Here is a 17,479-nt window from a genome sequence, read left to right on the forward strand (position 1 = left end):
TAATTAGCTGTGTTTGTGTGTTTCTGGCAAAATGTGTCCAAGAATTGTTAGGTTGATCACTCTGGAAAGGCATATCTGTCCATGTGAACAAAGTAGTTTTATTTAGACTCAAGAATTTTCTGGTCTAAGTAAATACTATTGGAAAAAAACTGCTATGGTATTTTCATCCACTAGCCAACTACTTCAACAGGGCAGAAACCTCTATGTATGTGAGGAATTCAGTGGTGTTCAAAATGATCTCTTTGAAATTTTTTTTCTTTGAAGAGTTAAAATTCCAGAGAAGCCATACAAAAACCAGAAAACCACTGAGTAATAAATACAGTCAAAACATTGGTTGTAGGGCCACATACCATTCACATAAAGAATAACAGAACTCCTATTCCGTCCCGCAACAAAAGTATATTCCCCAGCATCAGAGTAAGTGGTTTCAAAGATGGTCATTCGATGAACTCTCCTTTCCACCACATACTTGTATCTTTCCTCATATTGGAAGTTGATCTCAATACCATCCTTGTACCACTGTGGTTCAATGTCATCTTCATTGACTTCAAATTCAATTTCAGCTCTTTGTCTCTCAATGACCTTTGAAAAAAAATAAATAATAGAAGTAGTATTGATTTTTCCTCTGGTCTCACTTTCCAGTTTATTAGGTGAAGGTTCTGACCCTATGATTACATAATTTTGTGCTATGACTGTCTCTGGTTAGATATTGTTGCTCTTCCTTTGCATTATTCTTTGAGTGGCAAAGCTATGAAATATTTATTCATCTGTATAGGTCTTACCTGAATATCTTTCTGGGCACTTCTGATACGAATGTCACGACCTTCCACTATCAAATTGGCACTAGATGTGTTTCCACCTGCTACTACAGTGTACTGACCAGCATCAGACATCTTTGTGGAAGCAATGATGAGACGATGGACATATTTCTCTCTCTGAATTTTCACCCTGAGCACATCAGAAAAGAAAGTGAGCTAGAGATTTCCTGGGGGAAAAACACACACAAAAAGTTAATATGGTGTAGAAGCAATAATTTACCTATCACCAATCTGGAGTTCTTGCCCATCCTTCATCCACTGGACCTGAATGTCAGGTTCTGAAACTTCACATTCAAAAATAGCCCTCTTCTTCTCCACCACTTTGATGTCTTTAATATGCTTCCTAAACTCAATGTGACGAGCTAGAGAAGAAAAACGTAGAATGAGTGCTGTGATGTTATTTAAGCCTGAGAAATCACTAAACATACAAATCAAGAGAGCAAATACCTTCCACATATAAAGTGGCTGATGAAGCTGCTTTTCCAGCAACGAAAGTATATTCTGCTGCATCACCAAAATGCACATTCCTTATGGAGAGGGAGTGTGTAAGCTTCTTTGTTCGTATCTGGCATTTATCAGTTGATTTTATTTCTACTCCATTCTTTAACCATTTATATGAGATGCCTTCATAATTAACAGTAACTTCAAATGTTATTGTATCTTTCTCTTCAGCATTGATGTCTTTTAGCATGGAGGTAATTAGGATGGCTAAAAGGAAAGGAATAGACGTGGTTTGCTTTTTTCCATTCTGTTTTACTTTATTTTAAATGCATGTTAACCAGATTAGAGATGTTTCAACTTCTTTAAGACAATTTTGGAAATACTAAAAAGTACATTTTGTGTTCAGAATCAGTATTACAATTAAATGTCCCACAGCTACTGAATGACATAGAATCCAAGTTCGGTCTCTTACGGTGATCTGGAATTTAGGCATGTTTGCCTAAAGAAAAGAACACAGGATCTGACTTTCAAGTTCACCACTTCTATATCTCTTTAAAGAATGCTGTTGAGCTCTTTAGTGTTAAAAAAACACCTCTACAGTCTGCTGGTTTTGTCAGAATTTCATTAAATCCATGTGTTAACACAAACTTATTACTGGTAACTGTAAAATATTCTGGTTAATTTAATTTTTACATACGTTTTACAGTCAGGGTTGCACTGACTCTATCATTTCCACAGACAAAAGTGTATTCCGCAGAGTCTTCACTGCTTGTGTTCATTATATTGAGCTGATGGAGTTTCCCTTGGACAACTATTTTGAACTTTTCACTCATTTCAATCTCCACACCATTTTTCAACCAGACAGCTGGCACGTTGAAATGAGAAACTTCACATTCAAAGGAGGCAGTTTTGGTCTCAGGGATCTCAATATTTTTCATGGTCTTTGTGATGTGTATGCCTAAAAGGAGGGGGATAAAAGAGAATTTTTTTTTAAAGTTTGTATGTTTGGAAGATTGCAAAAAACTAGTGGTAACAGGTTATGAAGAGTCAGGTCAAGTTGCTCAGTGTTGATGTAACAATTCATATAACTACTTTCTTACAATACTTACTTTCCACAAACAGTTTTGCTTTGCACTCAATTTGCCCAACAAGAGCTGTGTATTCCCCAGCGTCATCGGGAGATATGTTATGCAGCATAAGCTTGTGAACTTTCCTTTGAGAGATCATCTTGTATTTATCACTTTGTTTAAGCTCAATATTTTTATGGAACCACCGGACTGGTACAGTATCATGGGAAACACTCAGTTCAAATGAGACAACAGCATTTTCCAAAGCAGTCACATCCTTTGGCTTCTTGATAATCTTGACAGCTTGAGGAAAAAAGTTAGCAATATTCAGCACTGTGTATGATATGAATTCAAAACACACATTACAGCAAATATTCAAACCAGAATGGCTTACTTTCCACATGAAGTCTGGCATTTGCTCCTATTTTTCCAAGTTTAAAGCTGTAAACAGACTCATCAGTGACAACACAGCGTTTGATTCTCAGTGTGTGAACAGTTCCTTTCACTGTAATTTCATATTTGTCACTTGGTTCAAGTTCAACACCATTTTTAATCCATAGAGCTCCTTTCACATCAGGGTGGGTCAGTTCTACACTGAAAACTGCTTCCTGTGATTCTGTCACAGTCAAGTTCTTCAGTGTTTTCTTTATCTTAACAGCTAGGAAAAAAAAAAAGGAAGAAAATAGAAAAAAATACTTGAAAAAATAGATAAAAATGAAAGCCTATAGCAAATACAATAATTATAATAAAACTGAATAATGGTGCTTCATTTTATGCATATAGTAATTTATACAGTTTCCAGCAAAGTGGTGTGCTAGGAACACAGCATGGAAGCTTTACTCATAGTATCCATGAGAAGTGTTTGGTTTCTAGGGTTTTTGGTTTGGGATTTTCTGTTTTGTTGGTTGGTTGGGGATTTGCTTGTTTAGTTTTTGCCATTGTTGAATAGGCTCAGGGTTTTGTTTGTTTGGGTTTTTTTTTTTTATTTGATTTAATTTATTTTGCATGTGTCTTAAGGCCTGGTCCAAAACAGAGTGAGTGATGCTGGAATAAGTCTCATAGACCTCAGTTACTTATAAAAAATACTAACCTTCGACCTTCAGTTTTGCAGATGTCTTTGAGCTTGCTATTTCATAGCTGTATTCCCCCATATCCTCCAGTTTTGTTGCAGGGATAACAAGCCTTCTTTTTACACCATCAGATTCAGCACGGTACTGATCTGTCGTAACTAATGGTCTACCATTTTGTAGCCACTGGCCCTCTGATTCAGGATTTGCCACCTCACATTCAAAAACAGCTGTCTGGGACTCGGCCACAGTCAGGTCACTGAGAGGCTTTGAAATGGCACCGCCTGTTGGGAAGAAAAAGCATGTTCTTTTGTTGTGTTGCTGTTCAGCTTTCCCCCATACAGAAACTAAAAGTAGATGCTGGAATTCTTTGTCCTAATTTGCAGCATAGAAATGCTCAGTCATTCTAAGCTCTGTGAAAAATCAGGAATAGAATATGACCTGGACATCACAAAAATATGTTTCTTATTTCTATCCTAATTATTCTCTTTTATTATATCATCACCACAGGTATACTGAGAACACACAGGACAAAACCTCCTCTTTTTTACATTAATTACATCAAAAGCATAATACATCATTTCATACTGTGCTTCCGATCTAGCAAAATATATTAACATTTGACAGATTTGAGTATTCAAATTATACTAATCACAAAACATAAAGGGAAAGGCAAGGAGAACATTAAAAAAAGGGATAAATTAAAGAGAAACTCCCACTGGAACAGCACTATTGCTACACGTCTATTGGGTACTTTCTAAATCACAGTGAAATAAAAACCTTGGACTTTAACCCTACTAACCTGCTACTATAAGCTTCCCAGATGTTTTCTTCTCTCCAGCATAAAAGACATATTCTCCTTCATCATCTTTCATCATCTTCACCACTGTCAATTTGTATATTTTGCCACGTGCTTCAATTTTATATTTAGGACCGGCCTTTATGGGTTGGCCTTTGAAATGCCAAATGACATCAATCCCTGAATGGGAGAGCTCGACCTCAAAGGACACATTCTGTGTTTCGGTGCAGGTGATGTCATGAAGCCCTCTAATAATCTCAATTTCTATAAAAAGAATAAATTATAAATTTATTAGTTGTTTCCACTAGTTTTGTTTTCAAAGAAATAATTTCACAAAGAACTGTGCATCTTAAAAAACACCAACCTTCAACTGTGACATTGCAGCTTGTTTCCACTTTGCCAACCATTAGCTTATAGCATCCTGCATCTGATGCATGAGTTCTGGTGAGCACTAGCCTCTGTTTAGTGCCTTTACATACGGCTTGCACACGTTCATCAGGCTTTATTTGATTATCATTTAGGTACCATTTTGAGGAGGACACATCAGGTGCTGAAACTTTGCATTCGAGGATGGCTTTTGTTCCTTCAATTACATGAAGATCTTCTAGAGGCACCACTATTTCCACACCTGCCAAGTGACAAAAATATTCATCATGAGAAAAACTGTGTCTTTAAAAAGTAATCCTAAAGGAGCCAAAAATCAAACACACCATCAAAATTATCATAGTGACTTACTGTACACTGTGATCTGTCCAGTGGTTGACAGCTCAAGATCAGGAACACTAAAAGAGTAAGTTCCACTATCTTCCTTTGTGGCATCTTCTATGAGCAACATATGTGATTGTTTATCCAACACAATGTGAATACGGTCACTTGACTGAATTTCTTGGCCATCTTTCATCCAGACACCTTCTGCATTTTCTAGGGAGACTTTGACTTCAAGTTGCACAATATCTCCCTCACAGACTTTTTGATCAGTAAGTCCTTGAAGAATTGCCATGGGACGAGCTGTGGAATTAAATGAAGTTAATTAATATTTATAAGAGGCAGAATATTTTACATTAAAGCATTATGGGATACAATGGGATACAGCTATAGACAATGTAAGAAATGCTTACGCTTCATCTTCAGTTTGCATTGAGTCCTTTTTCCATCAACAACATAACTATATTCTCCTTGATCATCTTTATTAATATCTTTAATAGTGAGGATCTGGCGACCACGGCGGGATGCAATCACATATTTAAGACTAGAAGTGAGTTCAACATCACCATGATACCATTTCCCCTCCACATCTTCTGGGAAAACCTCACATTCAAGTTCAGCTGAGAAGGATTCAGGCGCTTCAACATCCTCAAGTTCCTTAATAAATTCAACTGCAGCACCTAATGGCAAATAATTACATTTGTAAATAAGCTTGATTAGATTCTCCTGAAGAAAAAAAAAATGTTATTAAAGGAGCCTAAGGGAATATATATAGATATATAATGTAACCATTTTACATAAATACATCTCTAAACTTTCATACTGGATTCAAAAAGTATTAAAGCAGCTCCACATCTCTAGGGGTGTTAGATGTCTATTTAAATAGTTTTATTTCTTTCTGAAGATGATTTCACTTTAACAGTATGGCATGGTACTGAGTTGTATGCTTCTTACCTTCAACAGTAAGCTTTGCAGTGGTTTTTATGGATTCATCTTCAACCAGTGCACAGCTGTAGTCATCAGCATCAGACATATCAATTGTTAATACAGAGAGAAAGTGAGCCTTTCTGTCTGAGTGCATCCTGTACTTGTCGCCAGAATGAATCTCAATTCCATCCTTAAACCATTTCACTTTGACAAAGGGCTCTGATGTTTCACATTCAAATGTTGCCATGGAGTCTCTTGCTTTAGCAACAACATCTTGTAACTTCTGGGTGAAGCTGATTAACTGCTTGGCTGCAAAACAATATATAACAATCAACAGTGCACTGACCAAACAGACTTAACACACTATGCTGAGCAGTAAGACGAGTAAAAGAATTGAAATTACCTTGTACTAACAGGAAAGCATGGCTAGAAGTTTCACCAGCTATATTGACTGCTTTCACCATGATGCTGGCGGAATCATCAGAAGTCACATCTCTGATAACTAATTCGCAAACATTATCTTCTGGCCAGTACCAGTATACACGGTCAGTCCTTTCAATCTGAACACCATTTTTGAACCACTGGCATTCAGGATCAGGTTTTCCCACCACTCTCACACGGAAATGTACATCTGTTCCTTGGGCTACAGTCTGGCTTTGAATTCGTTCAAGTATCTTGGGAGCCTCCATGCTTGGACTAAGCTCTACCTTCTCTGGTTTGAATGTTGGAATGGTGATTTTGCCTTCAGGAGGAAGTTCTTTCTTCTCTTCCTCTGGGATCTCTTTGGTCCAGTGAAGAAGTTCTTCTTTTGTCTTTTTTAGCATTTCTTCATATGATTCATCTTTTTTGCGAGATTTAAGTTCCACAGCTGTGATAGCTTCATAGTAGCCCTCTTCTGTCCTGCGCTTGAACTTACTACGCAGCTCTTCAGATTCCTCTGAAAGCTTTTCGTGAGTGATTCTTTCAGCCCTTTTCAGCTTTACCACTTCTTTGGTTGTTGTCTCTGCAGGTTTGTCTACCTTTTGTACCTCAAATAGAAGTTTCCCAGGTTCTGTAACTACAGGCTCATGTTTGGGTTCAGGAGCACGACGAAGAACAGATCTGAAGTCTTCCCTCTGCTGGATCTCAAGTTTTACCTTATGTTCAATAAAGCCTTCTGGATTCTCTGCAGTGACTCTCACCTCTCCTGTGTCATATGATTTGCAGTCCACAATATCCAGGTAGTAGATTCCATCATAACGGAGTCTAAACCTTTTGCTTTTACGGATGAGCTGTCCATTGAGGTACCAGTTGACCTTGGGCATAGGATAGCCAGTTACACGGCAGCGGAATCTTGCTGTTTCACCTTCGAGGACTCTTGCAGGTTCAGGAACCAAAACGATTTCTGGTTTTTGTTTTTCCTTTTGGTCCAGTGCAACAGCAGGTAGAGCACCCTCGTGGGCCATTCTTTCTAACTCTTCAATTCGCTGGAGTCCCCTTTTGCCTTCTGGCAATTGGGATTCTTCCACAAGGCTTTTCTCATCCTTCACAATCAGAGTAGCTGATGTATGGTCTGTACCATATTTGTTAGTTGCCCTGCAAGTAATCACTCCACTGTCCCTGGAATAGGCTACCCCATAGTCCAGGCTACAGTACCCAAACTCGTTGATCATGCGGAGTCTGTTAGCTGCTTCCAAGGGTTTGCCATCATGCAACCACTCCACTACCATGGTTGGGTCACCAATTGGTGTAAGCCTGCATTCAAAGTGTGCTGGTCCAAATTGTTTGAGCCTTAAAGATGTGAGCTTCTTCTTAAAAAATGGTTTCTGTTGTTTTTCTTTGTCATAGAGATCTCCTTCCTCCCATTGCTCTTGACCATAACGTAGATGGAGAGGTTCTAACTCGGGTGCTGCAATCTCCTTGGCTTTGTAAGTTCCTTTTGGAATTATTAATTTCCTTTCTGGTTCAGGTTCTGTGTGTTCAACTTCAACATTTACTTTGCAACGGGTAGTGTCCCGTCCAGCTTTATTGATAGCAGTAGCAGTATACCATGCAGCATCTTGCCTGGCAGTAGATTCAATTTTAAGGGCAGCTGCCCCTTTGGTTCCCTCAATCCTGAAATATCAAAAAAATTATTAACTATTTTTCCCTTCTTTGTCATTCATTTTTGCCCTTCTTCCAAATTAGTTCAAAGCCTCCAGAGGTAAATCTCTGGAGATAATAGACATTTTGTTTATGTTTATTCATGTTTGGGAGTGCAGTGCCTAAGAATCAAACAGAGAAGAATAATAAAAATCAGTCTTAAATTCTGGTAGTTTTACCCGCATAGGTCTTCAAACTCAGAGACAGAGAAAAGTTCAGTAGATCTCTGTGATGGCTTTTAGAAACTATATGAAAACACAGGCTGGAAAATATTGAGTGATTTTTACAAAATATTTTATATCTGTAATCCTTGCTGCAATGCAAAAGCCCCTAGTGAATCCCTTCTGTGAAACTGCAGGAACCATTTTGCAGGATGGTGGCTATTTACTACTTAACTTATATAATGTATTTTAAATAAAATATATAAAATGTAAATAAAATGTAAATTTCAACAGATTTAAATATAATAAAATCCTTACTTTATTTTGGGGTATTTATGAGGCACAATGATGTCACTGTTCTTGAGCCATACAATGTCAGGATTAGGGTTACCAGTAGCTTTCACTGCCATCTCCAGTCTAGAGCCCTCCTTCACGCTGACATTTCTCAACCTTTCCACAAAGTGTGGTCTGACTAGGTCTTCCTTAGCTGAAAGAGCAAATGTAAGTTATCACAAGAAGAAATGAAAAAGCCATGGTTTTAAATAAGAAATACTCATCAGACTGCTAAAAATAACATGATATACAGAATATAATAGAAAATACAGAAGATACCTTCTACAGTCAGTGTCATTGAGACTGAAGCTTTGCCTGCCCTGTTCTGAGCAATGACAGCCCATTCTCCAGAGTCTTCAGGCATTGCAGGAACAATGATCAATGACTGGGTACCATCTTCTTTAATCACTATTTTATGTGTGTAGTCATTAATCACTTGTTGGCCTGTAGAGACAGATGAAAAGAAAACAGTTGCAATCAAGACAGTCTCAATGAGACATAAAAAACTTTAAGAAAGGTTATTTCTTCATGAAAATGAGGCTGATGTACCATTATGGAACCAGTATGTCTCTGGCATAGGTCTGCCCACAACTTTTAAGTCAAATCTTGCTGTCTGCCCCTGTGAACATTTAAATGAGGTCGGTTTCAGCACAAAAACTGGCTTATATAGTCTTTCTAGTTGTCCTTCATCAGTTTCTTCTAATCTCCGGGCAGGAGAACGAGAAGGAGAACTGCGGGCGGGAGACCGGCTTGGAGACCGTGGAGAGATGGACCTGGAAGGAAGAGATAAGACAGATGTGTATGGCAATGTCATGTAGCTGTGGACTGACATGATAAACAGATTTCAACCTTCGCCTTTCTCATAATTTGTTTTAAAGATTTTGACCAATTTATCTGTATGAGAAACTGGGAAAAAATTATTTGTAGTCAATTTTCTTTAGGTTTTTGACAGCAGTTTTAGAGGTGAGTAGGGTTAGGATACACTTTGGCCAAGGAAATGTTTGGGTTTTGGATAGTGCGTAGATCAGAATATGATAGTGCAATCCTGTGTACGTTTGTGTATGGGTGTGTATGTGTATGGAGACTAAACACAGGACATGGCAATACTTAATTTTTCTGTCATAGAAATACAGTATTTCAAGGGCAGGAAAAAATACTTGCGCACCACACCAAAACTCGAAGTGCAGAAGATATTTTTTCCAAAATGTGAGTACTTTAACAAATAAATATGGTTATTGAGCTTGTAAATCTGATACTGTGGCTGGAAATGCATATGAATTATTGTACTCTGGGAACTGCATTGCTTATTAAAAGGGAAAACCAGACAAAAAGTTAGCACATAAATCTATATGAGTCATGAAAACAGCATTTAGAACTTTCTAGAGGTGTGTAAACTCCAATAGCTTAAGCTTATTTAACTGCTATGTTCACAGCAGATTGAAGTCTCATAAAATTATATTATTGTGTACCTACCTATATCTTCTCATAACTTCAGGTCCTGGCATATAACCTGGAGTTGCTGTAGGTGCAACTGGCTCAACATAGAGTTTTGCTGAGCAAATGGCATTTCCTTTCATATTACTGGCAAAGACAGTATAAATTCCTTCATCTTCAGGTAAAACAACAGGTAAACGCAGAGTGGCGCTGCCATCTTGCAGAAGTTCCATGTGGTAGCGCTCTCCATATCTTATACGTTTGCCATCCTTGTACCATGCCACCTGCATGGAAAGAAACAGTAGACTGCTATGTGAGCTTTCCTAAAGGCAAAGATGCAGTAATGACTAGTAAATACAAGACATTACAACTTGCTATTTTTCAGCTGGAAAACATCACAGTCCACATATATGTGTTAAACATTAACATTTTTACTTGAAATAGGTGAGACTAGTGTAAGATGTTTATATAGCAACCTGAAAGACAAGTTTTGGAGCTAGAAACAGATATAAAGCCCATTTTGATGAAGAGCAAAGTAACCTTGACTCGACTGCTCCTGTGTTCCTCACTGGTCTGGGCTACCTCAGAGATACTCAGAATCAAGGCCAACTCAATTGGTAAATACAACCTACCTCTGAACTGGCTAGCCAATCTAACCCTATTCTATTAAGGGACAAAAGGAAAATTCAGCTTGATATCAATCCAGAAGACTGGATTTCTTTTGAAAGTCACTGTTTCCTATGCAAAATGTAGAATGTCTGAAAATGAGATATTAAGGGATTTTTTTCAAGTAGAGCATCAAATGATTTACAAAAAAAAAAAAGAGTTATACAGATTTGGGGTACCTTTGGCAATGGATATCCAGATGTCTTGCAATGGAAGGTAACTCCTGTCCCTTCAAAGGTTCTGTAGTTCTTTAATCTTAAATCGAATCCTGCTTCTACAGCTTCAGATTCAGAAATATCAACCATCATCTCTTCTCCATCTTCTTCGAGAAGTTCATGTAAGGTAGTCTTAATAATTCTGAGTTCAATTTCCTTGATAAGTCTTTCTTCAAAAGAAGAAATATGGAATTCCTATATAGAAAAGCAAGACCATTAGTTTAGTTTTCTGCGTCAAATAATGACCTTGCAAATAAATTATTTATATGGTAAAATGTCGGTACCCAAAATTAGTATGGAGGGATGGACATACCTCATCTTCTACAAAGGTTCTGACCATCACTGTATCTTTTGCCATTTTCTTCCTAATTAGAGCTTGTTCTTTCTCATACTCTTTTTCAAAGTCACCATAGGAAATGGGTGGGGCTACCTCAGCCACTTTAGGTTCCTGTACGTATGCAGTCATTTGAGTTTGGTACATCATTTCTTGTTGTGATTTTATGTAGGCTTCGTAATCAGCTAAGAATTGAGAACAGATTAATTTTGATAAATTTTTGGTTTTCACTGGAATGAATGGAGAAAACAAGTACAAACTTATTTTACTGTTTTAGGTGATTCAAGCAGATTTTCTATCTATTTAGCTAATAAATACAAACAGGAACAAAATGCAAAGACTAATGTATTAAGATGAGCTTTATAAAATGGTAGAAGTCTTCCTGTACTATTTAGGTGTCCTAGTTTTCAAAGTGGAAGCATCTGCAGAGATTATTGATTATTTTTTAATTTCTTCACCATGACTCTTTCTCCTGAAAATTTTTGTACATTTCTACAGGACAAATAAAAAAATTAAACTTTTTTTTCCTTTAAGGTAACCTATTAATTGATTAACCTTCTTTTCCCACATCCCTCTATGAATGTCTTATCTTGTCATGAACATGGCATGTCTACAGAGGAAGGTTCCTATAGCTCTACACATTCTAGCAAAGAATAAAGTCCTTCAAGGGCCTTGTGTCAGATATTTTGTCTTGCAGAAACAGAGTCACTAGATCTCCCTTTATGTTTCTTAAACTGAATAAAGTAAGCTGCAAAGAATTTGAAGCACAGTTAAATTTTTTTTTTTGCCATTTGGAAGTTTATTTTAAGAAATATTGTTCCCATTTCCTTAATCTAAAGTGTACCTTCTTCTAGTAAGGAGACCGTTGCAGAAGCTTCTCCAAGATTATTACGAACAACAATAGTGTATTCTCCGGCATCATCGGCAAAAGTCATGGAAATTTCAAGTTTGCATTCCCCGGTTTCTTTTTTGTAACTCACTTTGTATCTATAGAAAACATAAAAGTAAAAAGTCTCTATAATTCTGGACAGAATTTTTAATTAATTTGCTTTTAGCTACAGTTAGACACACTCCTAACTTGTACAAGGCACAAAAAGAGAAACTTTTACAGGCAATTCTCACTGAATGAATGAGCATACTGAGTAGCATATTAAAAATAATAATGCTGAAAATGGAGTACTGTTCTTTTTGTTGTCACTAAATATATAGGATTCAAACACCAGTACTGAAATATCAGTGGTCTAGTTATCAGGCACAATATAATGGTATATTCTGCGTGCACACAGTTTGTCCTAATATGGATCATCATTTATTTCAAGAATGCTACAAATGTAATATTTTTTTTCAGCTAGAAAGTATGTTGGTTTCTACAGACAAGACACGTAGAGAGAATGCAAACATTGCATAGACAGAACAAAAAAAATACAAAACTTCTTCCTGATTTGTTTATAAGTATAACGTGTACATCTTATTTTATATTCTTTTGAATATTTATATTTTAAAACTTAATGACCTTTTAAAGTCACACATTAAGACATGAGCTTAAAACTTTTACATTAAAACATAATTTATTTCACAGAAATCAGGATGTTATTTGGCTCAGCATAACTGAGGGAATCAAATTGCCAATTAAATATGCATAAAAATTATGTTAAGATGGATTTTGGGCATTATATTCAAAGTACCTGTAGCCAGTCGTGAGAGGAACTCCGCCTTTTTTCCAGTAGACATGTGGCTTTGGGTTGCCCCCTACTTGGCATTCAAAAATAATGCTCCCACCTTCAATTAATTTATGTACCATGGGTTTTCTTATGAAGAAAGGAGGTATGGGTTCTCCCGATATTTCTTCTGCTGCAGCAGAGACATCTTCCATTACAATGTCTTTTGTCTCCACATAGCTGAAATAAGATTTCAGTGCAGGTAAGTGAGCTGATGTCTGAAGCTCTCATAAAACAGAATGCAAGAACGTAATGACTGCAATAGGAGCAGTCTGTCTAGAAAAGTAACTTTACCGTTTCTCTTCTGTAACAGCCTTCTCAGAAATGGTTTCTCGAGTCTCAGTTTCTTCAGTAACTAAAAGACAAATTTGATAAAGTGGATTTTAAACTATTTTAATAGGCCTTAAGCAATGAGTTCAGTTGACATAAAAAGAATATGTAGTTATTGGCCTTTTCCTCATATTCTTACATCCCTTTTACCTAATAACCCCAGAACACAACTCAAGCCATATGTTTTAAATGTCTAAGATACATTACAAGCAATATGCAGTTAACAAAATTATTAACTTCCTACAGTGACAAGAGGGACTGTCCTTGAGTTGCACCAAGAGAGGTTTAGTTTGAATTTAAGGAAATCTTTCACCAAAAAGGCTGTCAAGGGTTATCAAGCATTGAAACAGGTTGCCCAGGAGTCATGTGGCTGACTTTTAAATACCTTCTCTACCCTGGAGGTATTTAAAAGACACGTAGATGTGGCACCTAGGGATATGGTTTAGCAGTGGACTTGGCAGCTTTGGGCTAATGATTGAAATCAGTACTCTCAAAGGTCTTTTCCAACTTTAATTCTATAAATATACTTACCTTTCACATGTAAGTGGCAGGAAGTGCTGACACTCCCAGCCTTATTGGTGGCAGTGCAGGTAAATCTTCCACTGTCCTCTGCAAAGGCTTCACGAATCACAAGGCGAGCAAGTCCTGCTTTGAAAGTGATCTGGAAGTCCATTGAGCTCTCAATTTTGTAGTCTTCCCTGTACCACATCACTGTAGGCTGAGGATGACCAGATATTTGGCACTCCAGAGTGACAGACTCACCTTCAGTCACAGTCTTATTTTTGAGGCCCTGTATGACAAAAAATAAGTATCACAGTCAGTATACATTTTCAAAACTAAACAGATACTCAAATATCTAAAACCTATTTGAATGGAAAATTTAACATATAGTTCAAAACACTGTTCTGTGAAGCAATGAATGCAGGGAAAGAAAAGGCATTTTCCAAAAGGAAGTATTTGAAACTGGTTTTTAGGTTCTCTGAACATTGCTGTTATTAAGAACATGAAAAGGTAGGTTCATATTTATGCAGGCAGATCAACCTACTATGCGACATAAATGTGAAGAACCACTACCATAAAAAACATCAAGAAGACTTTGTATCAGAGATAAATTATATGGCTGAGTAAATCTAATGCAAAGTTAAAATGATTATTGAAAGCCAATTTTTAATGGTTAAGTATTAAGTGAAAAAAAATAGAAAACAGAATGGGTGAAAATATCGTGTAACTCCCCTACACTACATACAAATTACTTACTGAGACTAAGGTGGGTGGCGTAGCAGGGATTTCTGCAGGTACAGGAACTCTGGCAGTTTCTGTCATCTAGGTTGTTTAGGGGACAATAATGAACAAAGTATAATTTAGATAAGAAAACATATCAGGTAATGTGAACTCTTTGCATGTCATAAGGAAATATTAGGTCGTAACAAGGATTTGTGTAAAACAAATAATAAAAGGCAGCAGAATGCTTTAGAAGTGGAAAGTTGTGATAAGAAGACAGCAAAAAAGTGAGGCTATTCCATATTTTTAAGATGAAAGTCAGTCAAAGTGGTAGAAATTTGCTTAAAAACATACCTTTGCTTCCCCTTCTTTATGCAGCATCAAGTGTTCTGTCCGCACTGCTTCACTTTTAATGCTTGTCTCCTTTTTAGTCTCAACATCATAGTGACTCTTATACGTCTCTGCAGCCTCTCCAAAGGGAAACTGTGGAGGGGCAACTGGCTCTGCTTTTGTCCTGACTTCATGAGGCTTTAGCTGAGGTGGTTTCACAGGCTTGGTGATCTTTTGCACAGCAGAAGTAGCTGATAACTCTTTCTCCAGAGTAGCCATGGCAGTTCCAGCTATTGAAACCTAGGGAAAAGAAGAAAAAAGCGTTACGGCTTGGTTGTCTTATTTTCAAAGGAGAGTGCATTTCTTGAGCAGATTGCATATGCAGCAGTTGCTTCCTTAATTTCTTGGTTTTGACACTGCAAAAGCTATATGTAAAAAAAGAGTAGTAGTTTTAGATTGCAGTAGTAGAATGTCAGAGATATAATATCCCTGTATTATTTTTGATCTAACAATAAATCTTTTCTTTTTCAAATAGAATTTGATCTTTAAATGGTCAAGAAGCTCTTAAGCGCAGCACAAGAAATGTTCTCTCCATTTCTTCACTTGAAGCCTTAGATTTCCATTTAGTCTGTCCAATACTGCAATAATGAATACTATTAATTATATAATTTCCAATGATTAAAATAACTGAAGAGATTTCAAAATCTTTTTATACATGGAAAAACTTTTTTAAAATACATAAAAATATTTAATAAAAATATTTGTAACAGTGTTTAATCATATTTTGGGAAAATAATTTTTAAATTCCAGATGAAGAGAAAAAGTATGCTTGAATGAGAAAATTAATAACTAGAAAATTTTAATACTATGTAAAGGAGTCCAACAGAAAAATGGAAGACTAACTTTAAAAATTGATGGTGTCATATTATGCAGTCAGTCTGGATTTTTTCTAATTAAAAAATTAGCTTAGCATGTATTAATTAGCAAGGAAGAAAAAAGCAGCGTGTGAGTGAACTGATGCATATAATAAGATTAAAGAGAAATACTTCTGCTCTTTAAAAAATATAACTTGCATGACAAATATCTATAATTTCACTGTATGTCATTAAGCACTGAAGCAGCATCCTCAAACAGTTTATAAGATTATTTAAATAAGAAATGATAACAACAAATTGCATTTTAGGAATTCATTTGTCTGTTTACAGCAGTGTTCTTTATTAGTCAAACAAGTCAACAAAAATAACTGCAGGGAGCAGACAACTCTTCCTCTTGGGGAAGCACCACACTGGAGTGTGGGGGGAAAATCCAAATTGAATGGATGACCTACTGGCTATTGAAAATGAGCGTGCTGCTCCTCTTGGATGCAACTTCAGCTTACCTCGTACGTATGATCTGGTTTAGGAACAGCAACTCTGGAGACCGTGAAGTGAGGACTTGCTGTGCGAGGCCGTGGTGGTTCAACATGAATTGTTTTCTCAAGGTCTGTTGTTCTTTTTATCTACACAAAGTAATGAAAAAAGTAGTTAAAAGCAATGCTGTTCTTTGAACAGAAACAGATTTCACTGGGACATAGTTTCTGGAAAATAATGTAATGTAAAAAAAGAGTCTAACCTCTTTTGATATATGAACTTCCTGCTTTTCAGGAGTTGAGATATGTTTCTCAGGAGGAACATAGACTGTTTTGACTTCTTTGGTGACAACATGACGTTCTGCTGGGGCCTCAGAAACACGGTCTGTTACAGTGTGCTCTTTATAACCATATTCCAAAGTTTTCTCCTTTACATAAGTTTCATCTGCTTGTTCTGGTTGCCAGGGTGATCGAACACGTGCCTGATCAACTGCTGCAACGACTGTAGCTACAGCTTCAGCCTTTTTTCCAGCTTGAGTCTGCAAATAACATCAGCATTCATCATTATATTGAAAACTTGCATATATGACAGACAGTTATAATGTTGAGTATATTCCAAAGAGACGTTGTATGGATATGCAAAAGTCATGATGAAAAGATCAAAAATACGCACCTGTAAATAGACATAAGAATCAGTATTCAAATGCAAATAAATTCTCTAAGTGCTATCTCTGCACATTCAGAATATATCTGTGCTTCTGTGTTTTATACATATCAGTATTTGTCTGCAAGCCCAATTTTAATACTTTACAGCCACTTTTGTGTCCACTTGTCTGAGAGTATGGAGGTATGTGCACACAATTTTAAAGTATGATCATCAGCTCCATATAACTCTCGTAGATGTACAAAATGCATCTAGCAACTGATGTGAATGTATTTATTAAGTAACAGACCCATAAAAATTTTTACATCAGGTATATCTGTTAATTCAGTGCTGATCTATTTTAAAGGATTTTACAAAAGAAAGGAGACTGAGATGTCTGATAATTTGGAAATAATGCCTTTGTATCAAGACTTCTATTTGTTTCTAATAACTCATATATACTGTCAACTTTGTTATTAGGGTCCAAACTTCTGCCCAGTCAGCCAGCAGTAGATAATAGTGACTACTACTACTGGTTGTCATTACTGTCATAACTGATCTAGATGTAGCAACAGAGCATATGATATGTATGCCTTGTAAATGGAAAAAAAAACCCCTAATGGATAATTTCATATGGATTTAAAAACTATTACCAGCTTAAACTGAAATTACTTAGGTGAGGCCAAAATGTGATCCTTTACAGAGATTTTGTTTTCTTATGAAAGTACTGTTTAGGTAACAGGGATCTCTTATTCAGTACTACTGTCAGTTTTCAAATAATTTTTTTATAGTCGTTTGAAT

At 36.6% G+C, this 17,479-nt stretch overlaps 1 protein-coding gene across 1 annotated transcript in view; it reads right to left on the reverse strand.

Moving 5' to 3' along the window:
* Positions 1-17,479, reverse strand: part of TTN (titin) — a 239,148-nt gene that overhangs the window by 206,611 nt on the left and 15,058 nt on the right. Inside the window, 28 exon segments of the mRNA XM_068195998.1 lie at positions 351-582; positions 783-948; positions 1,039-1,180; positions 1,266-1,526; positions 1,957-2,217; positions 2,369-2,629; positions 2,721-2,984; positions 3,417-3,677; positions 4,196-4,456; positions 4,557-4,820; positions 4,928-5,200; positions 5,311-5,577; positions 5,852-6,133; positions 6,228-7,918; positions 8,425-8,593; positions 8,719-8,883; positions 8,989-9,212; positions 9,913-10,157; positions 10,719-10,949; positions 11,068-11,273; positions 11,933-12,075; positions 12,774-12,986; positions 13,101-13,161; positions 13,668-13,926; positions 14,394-14,459; positions 14,712-14,987; positions 16,066-16,185; positions 16,299-16,574. Coding sequence (XP_068052099.1) covers positions 351-582; positions 783-948; positions 1,039-1,180; positions 1,266-1,526; positions 1,957-2,217; positions 2,369-2,629; positions 2,721-2,984; positions 3,417-3,677; positions 4,196-4,456; positions 4,557-4,820; positions 4,928-5,200; positions 5,311-5,577; positions 5,852-6,133; positions 6,228-7,918; positions 8,425-8,593; positions 8,719-8,883; positions 8,989-9,212; positions 9,913-10,157; positions 10,719-10,949; positions 11,068-11,273; positions 11,933-12,075; positions 12,774-12,986; positions 13,101-13,161; positions 13,668-13,926; positions 14,394-14,459; positions 14,712-14,987; positions 16,066-16,185; positions 16,299-16,574 — 7,540 coding nt within the window.

The sequence above is a fragment of the Anomalospiza imberbis genome, chromosome 7 (assembly GCF_031753505.1).
Source record: "Anomalospiza imberbis isolate Cuckoo-Finch-1a 21T00152 chromosome 7, ASM3175350v1, whole genome shotgun sequence".
NCBI lineage: Eukaryota > Metazoa > Chordata > Aves > Passeriformes > Viduidae > Anomalospiza > Anomalospiza imberbis.